We start from the raw sequence: 16,377 nt of genomic DNA, 5'->3' as shown, positions 1-16,377 counted from the left end.
GCTTAAACGGGCGGGGGCTATCAAAGAGGTTTCCTATCCTGAATGGTTGGCTAATACTGTGGTAGTCAAGAAGAAAAGTGGAAAGTGGAGGGTATGTGTGAACTTCACAGACTTGAACAAGGCGTGTCCAAAAGATCCATTTCCCATGCCTTGGATAGACCAGCTGGTGGATGCAACTACGGGCCATACCTGGATAAGTTTCTTAGATGCCTTTCAAGGCTATCATCAAATACCACTAGCCTCGGGGGATCAGGAGAAAATAGCCTTTGTGACACCCATTGGGAACTACCACTATAAAGTAATGCCATTCGGACTGAAGAACGCTGGGTCCACTTACCAAATGATGATGATGAGAATGTTTGAGCCACAATTAGGCAAGATTATCGAAATCTATGTAGACGATATGGTGGTGAAGAGTAAAGTGGTGTCCGAGCACCTAAGGGACCTCAGCTGCATCTTCGATATCCTAAGGAAGCATAAACTGCGCTTAAATGCTTCAAAGTGCTCATTTGGTGTAGGGTTGGGCAAGTTTTTAGGCTACGTTATTACCCACAGGGGAATTGAGGTTGATCCTAACCAAATCATGGCTATCAACAACCTCAAGCCTTCACGAAACCCCAAGGAGGTCCAGAAGCTTATCGGGATGATCGCGGCGTTGAATCGGTTCATTTCCAAGTCGGCGGATAGATGCAGACCATTCTATCTCTTGATCAACAAGTGGAAGGAATTCAAATGGTTCGAGGACTGTATTAAGGCCTTCTAGCAACTCAAGGAGTACTTATCCCAGCCACCTATCATGTCCAATCCTGAGGCCGATAAGGTCCTATACGCGTATATCACTGTGGCCCTTCATGCTGTGAGCTTGGTATTAATACATAATGAGAACAGCATCCAAAAGCCAGTCTATTATGTTAGCAAGTCGCTGCACGAAGCTGAATTCAAGTACTTACCTTTGGAGAAAGCCATATTAGCCGTCGTCCATGGTACACGAAAGCTTCCCTATTATTTCTAGACCCACACAGTTGTCGTTTTAACCTAACTTCCCTTGAAGGCCGTACTTCGTGCTGCCGATTACTCTAAAAGGGTCGCCAAGTGGAACACGATTTTAGGAGCCTTCGACATCAAGTACATGCCCCAGACCTCCATAAAGGGCCAAGTCCTAGTTGACTTGGTGGCCGAATTTACTGAGCCCCCAGTAGAAACGATAGCGGAGAAGCAGGACATGGAGGGAAAACCGGTTCGGGTAGTCTCTATCCCAGGACCCCTATGTTGGAAAGTGTATGTTGATGGCGCGGCAAATCAGAGGGGATCTGGGGTGGGGCTGGTCCTGGTGTCCCCCGAGAAATCTGTCATAGAGAAATCTTTGAGACTCGGATTCTCGGCCATTAACAACGAAGCCGAGTATGAAGCCTTGCTACAAAGGATGATCATGGTGCAGAAGTTAGGAGGCAAAGCAGTGGAAATGTTCTCAGATTCAAGATTGGTGGTGGGCCAAGTAGAGGGAGACTTGGAGGCCAGAGACGAGAGGATGCAAGAGTACTTAAGCCAGGTCGAGCGCTTACGGTCAAACTTTGACTCTTTCAGCTTATCACATGTCTCTAGAAGCGGAAATACCCATGTAGACTCATTGGCCACACTTGCGACTTCCTCAACAGGAGACCTGCCTCGGATCATTCTTGTCGAGCATCTGGAAAAGGCAAACGAGGTGGCAAAGGGCACAGTTCGCATCCAGTAAATCGGGGCGGGTCCTAGTTGGATGGACCCTATAGTGAGGTTCCTCAAAGATGATGTCTTGCCCGAGGAAAAGTCAGAGGCCGAGAAGATACGAAGAAACGCTCCTCGGTTCTGGTTGTCCGAGGACTACAAGTTGTATAAGCGCTCATACTCTGGACCATACTTGTTGTGTATTCACCCTGAGGCGACGAAGCTACTTCTCGAAGAGCTCCATGAGGAGATCTGTGGGAGTCACACAGGAGGGAGATCCTTGTCACATCGGGCCATCACTCAGGGATACTGGTGGCTAGGGATGCAAAGGGAGGCCCTGGAGTATGTCAAGAAGTGTAACCAGTGCCAAAGGTTTGCCCCAAACATTCATCAACCAAGAGGGGTCCTTAACCCTTTGTCCAGTCCAGGGCCATTTGCCTAGTGAGGCTTGGATATTGTGGGTCCTTTCCCTAAAGCGCCGGGGAATAAAAGATACCTGTTGGTAGGCATAGATTACTTCATCAAGTAGGTCGAGGCTGAGCCATTAACAAACATGTGGTCCAAAAAATTCATCTTGAGGAACATCGTCACGCGATTTGGGGTCCTTCATATCCTCATTTCAGATAATGGACTCCAATTTGACAGCAAAGCCTTCAGAAAATACTGTTGCGAACTTGGGATTACAAACAGGTACTTAACACCAGCTTATCCCCAAAGAAATGGACAAGCTGAGGCTATCAACAAGGTCATAGTCAATAGGCTTAAGAAGAGACTGGATGACGTCAAGGAAAGATGGGTGGAGAAGCTGCCACATGTCCTATGGACTTACCGAACAACACCACGGTGGTCAACAGGGGAAACTCCCTTTGCCATGACTTACGGAGCTGAGGCAGTTATCCCCTTAGAGGCAAATTTCCCAATGCTAAGGACGAGCTCCTTCACTTCAAACAGCAATGATGAACTACTGAGGAAGAACCTAGATCTAATTGACGAACGAAGAGAAAGGGCGATGATCCAACTGGCCTACTATCAACAGAAGCTCAAACAAGGACATGATGCCAATGTGAGGCTGAGACCGCTGGCACCTAGAGATTTAGTGTTGAGGAAGGTTGTGGGTGCGGCCAAGAACCCGTCCTATGGGAAGCTAGGGCCCAACTGGGAGGGGCCATACCGAATTACTTCAGTAGTGGGGATATGTGCATACTACTTAGAAGATTTGGACGAAAGGGTTGTACCTCGTCCATGGAATGTAAATAACCTAAGGAGATATTATTATTAATGAAGGCATTTTCTTTAACTTAAATCTTAAAGTATATTACGATTATAGGACTTATATCTTTGCAATCATCTAAGTGCTGGAAAGAACTAAAGTCTTGCATGGTCCTCGGACCCAAACCTATGGGGAAACTGGTCACTTCAAGAAGATTCTAAGTGTTAGAAAGAACCAAGGTCTTGCATTACCCTTGGACTCAAGCATATGGGGAAACTAGTTACTCCAAGAAAATCTAAGTACTAGGCGGATCCAAGGTCTTGCATGGTCCTTGAACTCAAACCTATGGGAAAACTAGTCACTTCAAGAAAATTCTAAGTACTAGACGGAGCTAAAACCTTGCACAGTCCTCGGGTTCAAACCTATGGAGAAACTAACTACATTTAAAAAGAGTAAAATATTGATACTCATGCAAGAGGGCGGGAGTCTGGCCCTTCAGGCCAACCCCTCTTCTTCTTTTTACAACCCAATTTCTAAGGCATGAGAGTCGCACTACAAATTCACAACCTTTTCGTGGCTTATTCCGTAAGAGCAAATCGCGATGTTAAGGGGGGTCAATTATTAATCAAAGTCTAAGTGAAATCTATCGTTATAGACTTTGACCTCTTTCAAATGATTATTCCAAAATATAAAGTAAACCCTACACTTGAGATTGTTTAGCTAATAATTACAGCATAGGTCATACAAATAACGGAGCCCATCATAATAATAGTAAGCACATAATACGAAAAGAGACCTTGTACATTCCACCTGAAGGTTACATTAAAACGTTCAAAAAAGAAAAAAGAAAAAAGAAGGCAGAGGTCCAGCTGGGGCGAGCCAAAGGGGAATACTTTATCCTGACTCCTTCTTGGGTGGCTGAGTAGAGAAGGCCTTGGGGTCCTCAAGGCCTCCAACTAGAGGGGCAACCGGCCGAGAATCAACTAAGAGGGGCACGCCCTTAGCCTTAATGGCCTGGGAACCTGCAGAGGACTTTGTAGCACCTTGGGGCACCTCCTTGCTTAATCCCTCGTCTGTCTCATTCACTCTTGTGGGCTCAACCTCTTTGTCAAGTGCATCCAAAGTGGTAATGGCTGAAGCAATTTCATCAGGAGCAGCACCAGCTTCTTCAAGAACCATCTTAGCCTCAGAGTTGGAAGGAGCAGTCTCAAGGATGGCAGAAGGGTAGTACACACGCTCCACCTTCCACAAGTCAAATGAAGTCTTAACTCCTGCTTGCTTGAGGGCCTCATTCCAAGTTTGGGAGTGGTAGCGTCTACATACCTCAGGCACTTGAGACTTGAGAAGGGCCTGAGTGTCGGCTACTCCCAAGTCGAAGGCCGTCTCCTCGGCTTTCTTCTTGGAAGCCTCAGCCTTCGTCCTGGCGAGTTCAGCCTCTTCCCTAGCCTTCAAAGCCTCCTCCTTGGCCTGCTCAATGACTTTCTTGGCTCCCTCCACCTCGGCCATCTTCTTCTTCAACTCTACGATCTGCTCCTTAGTGATCTTCAGCTGATCCTCTGCATCGTGCAAGCGCCTCGTCTGGTTATCGGCCTGCTTCTGAGCATTGGCAAGGCTCGTCTCAGCAGCGTCTCGAGCTGTTATCATCTCTTTCAACTCCTTCCTTACCTTTGAGAGATCGGCCTCGGAGTTTTTAAGGGTCCGAGTAGCGTCCAGACGCTTCTCGCGCTCGAGGTCAAAGGCCCTACTCTAATTGTTAGCCTTCTCCTCAAGCCTAAAAGTGGCCTGGATAGCCTGCCAATTGAAACAGGGCACACAGTGAGTGGGGAACTAAGCAACAAAAAAATTCGACAAGGGTACAAGTGTCAGAGACCTTACCATACCCAGGTACCTCTTCAGGCTGAGGACGACCTCCTGCCTCCTCAGGCCCTTCAGCTTGGCCATGTCAGTGAGGAGTAGTAGAGACCTCTCCAGCACATCGACCACGAACGTGCCTTCACCACCTCTAAAGTCCCTAAGGGAAGCATTGTCCCTCAAAGGCTCCCTATGGAGCATTGGGGTGGGGAGCCAAGCCTGGGGCTCGGCCTGTAAGGCCACCTCGTTCCTCGGGCCCTGGTGCCCAGTTTTCTGCTGCTTAGAGGGCCGCCGAGCCTCATCCTCTTTTTGGGAGGGTCGGGACTCGTCCGCTCCCATGGGTCGTTTACCTTTATCTTTCTTCTTTTTGGAATCAGTAGGCTCGGACCCTTGGGACAAACTTGGCTTAGGTGGAGGAAGTGGAAGCCTGGACTGGGTGGAAGACGACCTAGTCAGAACCGGCTGGCGTTTGGGCAAGGGTGGGGGAAGCTTGGATTGTGACCTCCTCGGCGTATCCTTCCCCGGCTGGCCCTCGATCAGGGCAAACAGGCTGGTTTGGGGTTGCCTCTTGAAACGCATCTCAGCCAAGTCGGTCTTTAACGATAGGAAGTCTGCTTTAGATAAATGGGGGTCACCCAAGTCACCAGAAGGATCCTCGGATAGGTGGACCTGGTCGAAGGCACCAAATTCATCCTTGGACGGCCCCAAATTAGTTACCTCTTCCTCTCTTTCCAAATCTCCTCCATCAGCCTCTACGGCTTGGTGAGACGAGGAAGAGCCCACAGATGGGACGTCCTCTGAAATGGAAGATCCTTCAGAAAATGAGAACTCGTGCTCTACCATGGTGATTTAACGAAGCCGAGGATCGCCGGCTCTAATCACATGTTTCAGAGCCGGGAACGACTTCTGGGCCGGATCGCACTCAAGGATCTTGTGAGCAGCCCTAACTTGATTATCGGCCTCGTTCACAAAAATCTCTGCCCTAAGTACGGTTTCCAAGTCTGCCTTGTTGACCAAATGAAAGTACCGTTCAAAGGCGCGAGGATTTGCAAAGGAAAAAACTTGTTCTTATTAATAACCGAACAAAGCAAACTATAAAAGCACAGCAGATCAACCCTCTCCTACTTCGAGTACCCCACCTGGCTCCCCCTCCTCTGTCGGGCAATAAAGGCCATCGTGCCACTACCATGACATGATGAGAAAATCCTGATTCAGCCCTTTACTGGATTCAGGGAGGCACTAAATGAGATGGACCCTATCGTCCATTGTCTTCATGTAGTATGATCTGTTCTTTAAGTGCTGGAGGTTGTAGCATCAATTTACATCATGGTGGGTTAATCTCAACCCCTTTTTCTCGTTTAAGGTGTCCACACATCCCAGGATCTTGAACACATTGATTGCCAACTGGGTGGAAGCCAGTCCGAAGTGCCTGAGGTAGTCCTTTGTCACTGGCCTCATAGGGATTCTCATGCCACCTTCTAAGAATGCGACTATGGGAATCACTACTTCACCCTCCTGCCTCCTAATGTTCCAATCCCCTCATCCACAGTACCTCAGACCCACATTGCTAGGTATCCTATAATCAGCTATGAATTTCTCCATTGCCTCCTCAGACTTAACCAACTTCTTAAATTTACCCATCCTAAAGAATGGCTAAGAAACTCAGGGGAACGCGAAAGGAGGAGACGAATAAGGGGAAGAGAAAATCAGAAAAAGGGAAAAACACGAGACAGAGTAAGGAGAAAACTTACAGAAATGAAGAGAAACTCCTCGGATAGGCTTTTTATGCTGGAAAGAGACATAAGTCTGATTGGAGGTTTGATCAGATTCAGAGTATGTGCGCAAGAACTCTTGAGTGCAAAAGTAAAGAGGCAGGTCGGCCCAGATGGGTATTTGTACCCCCAATTAAAGAAAAACTGTGCGGGTTTTCCCGCCCATAAATGCGAGGAAATCACCCCCGTTAGATCACAGGAGCACCGTTGGATATGGGGCGTCTAGAGTTGCCATAGTTTAATGAAGTCACGCTTCACATTCCCAAACGTCAGAAACGTGCTTTAGGCAGGTGAAAGGACCTTGGCGCTGATGTAAGACAAGACTGGACAAGCTATGACAGTGACCCGAGGACATCAAAATCCCCCTCCCCACCCGAGGTGCCGGATAGTAGGATTTTGAGGGGCTATTGTGGGGCCTAAAGAATCTGGCATCCCCGACCCACTTTATACCTAGCCCAAGGCCCATTTCGAGGATGGAGATCCATCCAAGGACGGCGGGAGAAAGTACAAATTACCCGAGGACAATGCCAAGGACAATCTTGTCCTCGGACAATCACGACAAAGGGGAGAAGAGGTAGAGGGCCATCAAAAATAGCCTCCTAGAGCATCCCTAGGAAAGGAGCCAGTACAAGGTGTCAGCCATGGAAACACGGTTGAGGAATAATTCCAGGATAAACTGTCACCTCCGCATTAAATACACACAACAAACGTTCTGGTTGCATTAATGAGGAAATGACCCTTAAACAGTGCAGTCTTAGTTGCTATAACCCACAGAAAGAACGAGAAAACGGCTGATGGGACAAGCACTTGAGTAGTGACCTGCTTGATCAACAAGTGGAGGGCCAAGATTAACTAAGGGGGGATATATAATGTAAGAGATTCCTCTGTAAAGGGGAGGTAGAAAAAACCACCATAGCTAAGGCCATAGGGGAGTTCTCTTACAATCAAGCACTGAAGAAATTATAAGAATCGCACAACCCTCATAAGAACACCAAGGAACAAGATTTCATGTCTTATCCTATACTCTAGTCATCAATTCCCTCCCCTACCATGGTCAATGATTGTAATCTTTACTAAGGCCTAGTTCTTGAACCCATTCTCGACAAATTCATTGTATTGGGCTAGCTAGGCTTGAGTCCATTCCACCAACAACAGTGGTGCTCAAACCCAGTCCCTACAATATATATTGTAGGGACCTTAGGCCCCGGAGCCCATTATTTGGGTATATAGTGGACCTAAGGCCTGAGCCGAGGACTAAAAGCGTTCAAGAATGGGGTAAACACTGTCAAAAGGGACCATATTGACAAACGGAGAAGTCAATCTAAATCATAACGACCCGGGGGTTGTGCCGAGAATAGGAGCCACCTCGGCTGACTGAGGCCAAGGTTTGTAGAGATGGTCTGCTATCCAAAGAAACGTCACAAAAACACTCAGTTGATATAGATAAGTACTATGGAAGCTCAAGACATGGAAGGATCCTAAAATATCTAAGGAGAAAGCTGCTACCTTTGCATTAAATGCATTGCAGTTAACTCCTTGACCACATTAATATGGAGGTGATAACTGAAGTGGATTTCAGCCTTACAGCTACTACATGAAGACTTATGGAAGGTGTTGATGGGACAAGTATCAAAACCAACCATCTGGCATGCACGTGAAAGATAGGGATGAAAAGGAAAGGAACTATAAAAGGAGGAGGAGGGAACGAGACAAGAGGATCGAAAAATCAAAAAAGAAACATCGTAACCATCTAGAACAAAACTTGTAACCACATAGAAGATCATTATATTAGAACCAGTCTCCTCGGACTTTGCCGATGACATTTATTTTTCTATCTACCCTTGTCTATCTCCATCTTTTCATCATCAACCTACTTAACCTGTCGTTTGATTAACTAAAGCCCAGTTTTCTAACCCATTTCTCTACAAATTCATTGTTTTGGGCTTTTTGAGCCTAAGTCCATTTACACTTTTGGGCTAGGAATTCAAATTTAGTCGTCACACACACACACACACACACACACACACACATATATAGACTAGTTAAAGGCCCGTGCGTGGAACAGTTTTATCATAACCTTATAATATATATTTTTTATTTAAAAAACAATAACAAAATAAATAATTATTATAAAGAAATGAATAATGAGTTTTTAATGGCTATGCCACATGGTCCATGCATGCATCATGAATTGAGTTACTGCTTCATATCATATGTATCAAGATTTGTATCTTTGTTTGGAATTTCTACTGATGGTGAAGCGAAATCAAAATATGTGCACAGGGCAATCCTATTTTTAGAAATTCAATAGTGTACAAAACTAAATAGAACAAACAATATATTTTTAATTATTTCTAAATAAAAATATTAATTGTGATAATATTTTTTTTAATATAATTACTATAATTAACATGTAATCATGCAAAAATTGTTATTTTGAAATTTGAAACCTTTTTATTTGATAATATTTAGTTTTTCATCATATCTACAAGGCTGCATCTCCCAAACTATTGACCTTGTACAGTGTCTTTTATCAATTGATACAATTTTATTTTGAAGACTCTAGTATTGACCAATATTAGGTATGTCTTTAGGGTTTTTGCTAGGCATTTCACGTCTTTGCAAATTTGCAATAGCATTAGCATCCTAGTTTATTGAAGTATTCATCAAGAAGATTAATTTTACTTGGAAACAAATTTATTATGTAAAATAAATGTATGACTATATTGATTACCTTCAATTGTTCATTGCTTATATGCTTTGTTCGCAATAATAGTGTTTCTTTGTCTTTTGTTGGCCGAATCTATAGATCTTGATGGTCATAAATTTAGCAGTATGCATATTTGTAAGACTAATCAAGTGCATGTAAAGTGTAAAAAAAAACACTTGCCTATGATGGTGGTTATGTCTTCCGTGTCAAACCGCTTCTTGGAGAGGGAGTAAAAGTTTTTTTTTTCCCCTTTTCAAACCGAGAAAGAGACATAGTTTGAAAAGAAATCAATATTTAGAAGAGGTATTTGATGCAAATAGTGTTTCAATTGTAATCAAATTATCTTGTCATTTTTTATGCCTATTCTCCTTTTTGTTTAGGTGTCTTAGGCTTTATCAAATTAGCTTTGTTGATCCTTATAATTCATTTTACTTAAAAGTTTTGTATTCACACTTTATCTAATTAGTTTTGGAGGTAGTATTTGACTCGGATTAGTATTTCAATTGTGATCAAATTCAAGTAGGATATAGTGATATACATAGGGCTTAATATTTATTTATTTATTTGTTTTATCTATAAAGTATTTGTGTAGATAGTGTTTCAATTGTAATCAAATTATCTTCTCCTTTTCTATGCATATTCTCCTTTTTGTTTAGGTGTCTTAGGCTTTATCAAATTAGCTTTGTTGATCCTTGTAATTCATTTTAATTAGAAGTTTTTGTATTCATGCTTTATCTAATTAGTTTTGGAGGTAGTATTTTACTCAGATTAGTATTTCAATTGTGAGCAAATTCAAGTAGGATATAGTGATATACATAGGGCTTAATATATGAAATGGGTTCAAGTTACACTTAGTGTAACTCCATAAGAGTTACATCTTTTTTAAACCATTGATTTCCATTAAATCTAATTGTTAAAAAAACACTAGTGACATGCCATATTTAATATCATTAAATCATTAAATTCTCTTCTAAAAATAAGCAAAAAGTCAATAAACACTTTCACCCTCCACCGTTTTCTTCTTCTTCAATCCCTCTCTCTTCCTCTCTCATCTGCCAGGACCTCCATAAACTCCTCCAATGAACCATATAAATCAACAAGGGAATTGATACATTGTAATTTTATTGGTATTAATGCATTTTCCCCTTACTCACCATTACATGTATTGAGTTTGCATACAGGGCATCGAAAAGCTGCATAAAATCCTTTTAAAAGAAGAGTCAAGGGTATAACTTCTCTGTTAGGAATACAGAAGAGTCAAGGAAAAGGGCACCAATTCGCATTCAATCTGACATTCCAATCACAAAAAAATTAAAATTAATAAATCGGTTGGTCTACTAATGCAGGGAATGTGGTTTATTACTACTTCAGGAGAATTGTCAAATAAAAGATTAATTCAATCTTTGTTAATTCCCCTGAAATCTATTTACACAGATGCATATAATTCACAATTTACTGAAGAGATGAAAAATGCTAATGCTTTATCCTTTGTTGACTTATTTGGTCCACTAGAGGAGTTTATGGAGGTCTTGACAGATGAGAGAGAAAGAGAAAGGGATAGAAGAAGAAGAAGAAGAAAACGGTGGGGGAGAAAGTGTTAATTGACTTTTTGTTTATTTTAAAAAGAGAATTTAATGACTTAATGATATTAGATATGACATGTCACCAGTGGTTTTTTTAACCATTAAATCTAATGAAAATTAATGGTTTAAAAAATGTGTAATTATTTTAGAGTTAAACTAGGTGTAACTTGAACCCATCTCTTAATATATATATATATATATATATATTTGATTTTATCTATAAATTTCTTGCAATTTGGGTTAGACAACTTTTTTTTTTATTATTAAGTTTTTCTTTTTCAACTTGAACTTGTACATGTTGCTGGTTTTTTTTTTTTTTTTTTTTTTTTAAATGAAGATTTTTTTATAAAAGATTAGATGAAGAATTTGGATTGTAATCAAATTAAGATAGAGTTTAGATTGTAATCATATTATGAATTTTATCGACTTATAAATTATAAGAGAATTTAAAATCATAAATGTGTACTATAGTACTATGTTGATGGTTTTATAAAAAAAAAATTATGATTTTTATCCACTTAGAAATTATAGGAGAAGAAAAATATATCTATTTAAAAAAAAAAAATCTACAAAATTTTTTGCAATTTGGTGAAGCCACTTGGCGCAACCAAGGTGTCTTAGGCTTTATCAAATTAGTTTTGTTGATCCTTGTAATTCATTTTAATTAGAAGTTTTTGTATTCAAGCTTTATCTAATAAGTTTTGGAGGTAGTATTTGGCTTGGATTAGTATTTCAATTGTGATCAAATTCAAGTAGGATATAGTGATATACATAGGGCTTAATATTTATTTATTTTTTGATTTTATCTATAAATTTCTTGCAATTTGGGGTAGCCATTTTTTAATTAAGTTTTTTTTAAATGATTTTTTTTTATAAGAGATTAGATGAAGAATTTGGATTGTAATCAAATTATGAATTTTATCAGCTTAGAGATTATAAGAGAAGTTAAAATCATAAACGAGTACTATACTACCATGTTGCTGGTTTTGTAAAAAAAAAAAAAAATTATGATTTTTATCTACTTAGAAATTATAGGAGAAGAAAAATATATCTAATTTAAAAAATATATATATACAAAAATTTATGCAGTTTGGTGAAGCCACTCGACGCAACCACGACGTCTAAGCCCAACTTTTATGTCTGTGCAATGCAAGGCTTAATAAAAAATATTTTGATAATATACTTAAATTGAATAACAATTAAAATGAAAAAAAAAAAAAAATTAAGTAACATGGAAGATGTATATTATATAAGTTCAAGTTTGACATTTTTTTTTTCAAAAATAAAGATTATAAAATATTTTAAAAACTATGGCAAATTGTAAAAATAGTATAACAATTATTAATGAAATCTCTCTCTCTCTCTCTCTCTCTATATATATATATATGTGTGTGTGTGTGTGTGTGTGTTTGTGTAAAAAAGATAAAAACAAAAAAATACCTATTTTTTAAAAAATCTAAAAAATAATTGAATTTTGTATATTTGTCCTTATATATAATATATCTAATTACAATGATCAATAAAAACTTTTATAATTTTTTTAATAATTCCTATTTATTTATGAATTAATTCAAAATAATTGTACTTGTACACCTAAAAGAATTAATTGTACTTGTACACCTAAAAGAATTAATTCAAAATTTAAGATTAAAAAATAAATTGTACCTATACACCTAAAAGAAATTTAATTTTTATTTCTTATTTTAATATTTAAATCATTTGTTTTAGTTTTGATTTTATTCAAATGGTTATAAGTTATATCACACATTCTAAATTAATAATAAACAAAAATATAATACCCTAACTTAAGGTAACATTTTAACTTACTAATAAATAAATATAACACCCTAACTTAAAGTAATGTTTGTAATTGTATTGTGCTTTAGCCTTTAAGAACACATATACTATTTTTTTCTCATAAGAAAAACACAAATATTAATATTACACATGAAAATCTGAACTTTTTAAGAAATGAAAACGCAGTTAAGTAAAGATAGACTTATATAGGAATTTGGACTAATGGATATAACAACATTTTTAGATCCTTCTTTTTCTCTTGTATCCAATTTCATGTTTAACAGCAAATTTTGCTTTTAATTAAAGAAGATAGATTACATGGAACAAAGCACCAAACGAAAACCATAACAAATTAAATCCATGTACAATAAAATATTGATGTCAACAAAAAATAATCATGTGATAAGAAAATTAAAAAAATACAAATATATTGCTTGCTATATTGACGTTTAAAAAAAAATACTAAAATGTGGGATCAAACGTAGAATTTCAACCTATCTATAAAATTTGTTGATAAAAATCATATAATATATAATAAAAGGGCAACAAATACAATCTATTCAATTTGATGAAAGAAAAAAAAAAAACCTGCAAGGTTGTAGGTAGGGTAGGAAGGAGAAGGGAAGAATATAGTAAATAATTGTAAGGTATGTAGTACAAATAATGATATACTAAAAAACTGTGTGTATATATAGAGAGAATTTTAAGTTGTGGAAAAGATGATATGAACAAATAAAAGGAGTTTAGGTGAAATTCAAATACTTATTTTTTTTTTTTAACTTTATTATTAGGAAAAAGATGAATGCATATTTATCCAAAAAATAAAAAAAAAATAAATGAAATCACTGTTACTTTCTAATACGTAAAACAAATTGAATATATTAACAAAAGGAAGTAATTTTAGTGGGGTCATTGTTACTTTCTAATTCTTTTTCTTTTTTATAGGTAATTCTATCCTATTTTGATAATATTTTAGATAGACCAACCAACTAAATTTAATCTCTTTTTAAAATTTTAGAAAATACTTATTGTAGGTTACACATTTTGTGAAGACACTTATAGTTATTTTATCTAAATAAATTAATAAGAACAAATATATTGTAAAAAATAAGGATTAGATGGATTAGATGAAGAATTTGGATTGTAATCAAATTAAGATAGAATTTGGATTGTAATCAAATTATGAATTTGATCAACTTATAAATTATAAGAAAAGAAAAATTGTATATATTTTTTCTTAAAATCTAAAAATTAATTTTTTTTTTTTTGTAATTTAGTGAAATCACTTGGCCCAACTACGGCTTCTAAATCTAACTTTTATTATATAGTATATGATATGACGTGGGTTGGCATGGATTATATTTAGTGTTGTGTGTCTAAAAAAAAAAAAAAGAAGAGTTGTCTGAGCCTTTGACAACCACTCCATTGTGTGTCTAAGTTGTTTTGAGTCTTTTACAACCACTCTCTTCCGTAAACTCTCCCTTTAAGTATGTGAGAGGCACATGCGCTTGAACATATTATATCATTTTTTTTTTCAAATAAAGAGTTGATGCCTTATTATTGTCTTTGACAATCACTTTTTTCATGGCACGCAATAGAAAGTAATGTGGGTTGGCTTGGATTACTTTTAGTGTTGTGAGTCTAAGTTGTTTGGAGTCTTTTACAACCACTCTCTCTTAATATATAATAAAAGGGCAACAAATACAATCTATTCAATTTGATGAAAGAAAAAAAAAAAAAAAAAAACCTGCAAGGTTGTAGTTAGGGTAGGAAGGAGAAGGGAAGAATATAGTAAATAATTGTAAGGTATGTAGTACAAATAATGATATACTAAAAAACTGTGTGTATATATAGAGAGAATTTTAAGTTGTGGAAAAGATGATATGAACAAATAGAAGGAGTTTAGGTGAAATTCAAATACTTTTTTTTTTTTTTTAACTTTATTATTAGGAAAAAGATGAATGCATATTTATCCAAAAAATAAATGAAATCATTGTTACTTTCTAATACGTAAAACAAATTGAATATATTAACAAAAGGAAGTAATTTTAGTGGGGTCATTGTTACTTTCTAATTCTTTTTCTTTTTTATAGGTAATTCTATCCTATTCAGATAATATTTTAGATAGACCAACCAACTAAATTTAATCTCTTTTTAAAATTTTAGAAAATACTTATTGTAGATTACACGTTTTGTTAAGACACTTATAGTTATTTTATCTAAATAAATTAATAAGAACAAATATATTGTAAAAAATAAGGATTAGATGAAGAGTTTGGATTGTAATCAAATTAAGATAGAATTTGGATTGTAATCAAATTATGAATTTGATCAACTTATAAATTATAAGAAAAGAAAAATTGTATATATTTTTTCTTAAAATCTAAAAATTAAATTTTTTTTTTGTAATTTAGTGAAATCACTTAGCTCAACTACGGCTTCTAAATCCAACTTTTATTATATAGTATATGATATGACGTGGGTTGGCATGGATTATATTTAGTGTTGTGTGTCTAAAAAAAAAAAAAAGTTGTCTGAGCCTTTGACAACCACTCCATTTTGTGTCTAAGTTGTTTTGAGTCTTTTACAATCACTCTCTTCCGTAAACTCTCCCTTTAAGTATGTGAGAGGCACATGCGCTTGAACATATTATATCATTTTTTTTTTTCAAATAAAGAGTTGATGCCTTATTATTGTCTTTGACAATCACTTTTTTCATGGCACGCAATAGAAAGTAATGTGGGTTGGCTTGGATTACTTTTAGTGTTGTGAGTCTAAGTTGTTTGGAGTCTTTTACAACCACTCTCTCCCGTAAAGGCGTAAAATTTCCCTTTAACTACGTGATAGGCATGTGCACTTGCACATATTATATCATTTATTACCATTCATTATTATTATTATTATTATTATTATTATTATTATTATTATTGTGGGGACATTTTTCATTTTTGCCTCAAGAGTAAGTATTGCACTTCGTAATTTTTTTTTGCTTCAAGTCCCATATTAGAAGGAAAGTCTTCCTCTTTATGCCTTATAAGGGATGACCAATGGTTGAAGAGTACCAAAATTGGAAGGAAAACCTTTCTCTTCATGCCTTATAAGGGATGAAGTCCCACATTGGAAGGAAAGCCTTCCAAGAAAAGCCTGCAATACTTGGTCTTGAGGCAAAAATGTCCTCACAATTATTATTATTTATTTTTCAAATAAAGATTTGATGCCTTGTTATTATCTATGATTTATAAATCATGGACCGTGATTTGAAAAATCACGAGAATCCATTAGTGAGCAACATATAACATATATTGAATCATTGATTGCTTTTTAAAAAAATAAAATAAAAATAATGATTATATTTTAATTCAATAACTTTTAAAAAAAATTAAGTACGAGTTGAATTGGAATGTATTTCACCCAATGATAGTGCATACTCATTATATATATATATATATATATATTATCATTATAAAAATAAAAGTAAAAAAAAAACTCAAATAAAAGAAGGGGAAAAAAGGTATAGAATAAAAGGAGGAAAAAAAAAGCAATGAATCTAGTAATTCGAGATTTAATCATTTAAATGAATATTTTTTATTATATATATTATCATTATAAAAAAGTAAAAAAAAAAAACTCAAATAAAAGAAGGGGAAAAAATGGTATCGAATAAAGGAAGGAAAAAAAAAAAGAAAAAAAAGAAAAAGCAATGAATCTAGTAAATGAATATTTTCTGAAGCAATAAATAGAATGTTGGTA

General features: G+C 36.8%; 1 protein-coding gene across 1 annotated transcript; it reads right to left on the bottom strand.

Annotated features, from left to right (window-relative positions):
- Positions 1-3,808: 3,808 nt before the first annotated feature.
- LOC111999011 (uncharacterized) lies at positions 3,809-4,558 on the bottom strand. The gene has a single exon (XM_024031141.1). The coding sequence runs from the start codon at positions 4,556-4,558 to the stop codon at positions 3,809-3,811; it is 750 nt and encodes a 249-aa protein (XP_023886909.1).
- Between the last annotated feature and the right edge of the window lie 11,819 nt (positions 4,559-16,377).

Source organism: Quercus suber, unplaced genomic scaffold, assembly GCF_002906115.3.
Source record: "Quercus suber isolate HL8 unplaced genomic scaffold, Cork oak 2.0 scaffold_55, whole genome shotgun sequence".
NCBI classification, from domain to species: Eukaryota; Viridiplantae; Streptophyta; class Magnoliopsida; order Fagales; family Fagaceae; genus Quercus; species Quercus suber.
The sequence above is the reverse complement of the archived record's forward strand: the minus strand, read 5'-3'. Positions and strand labels throughout refer to the sequence as shown.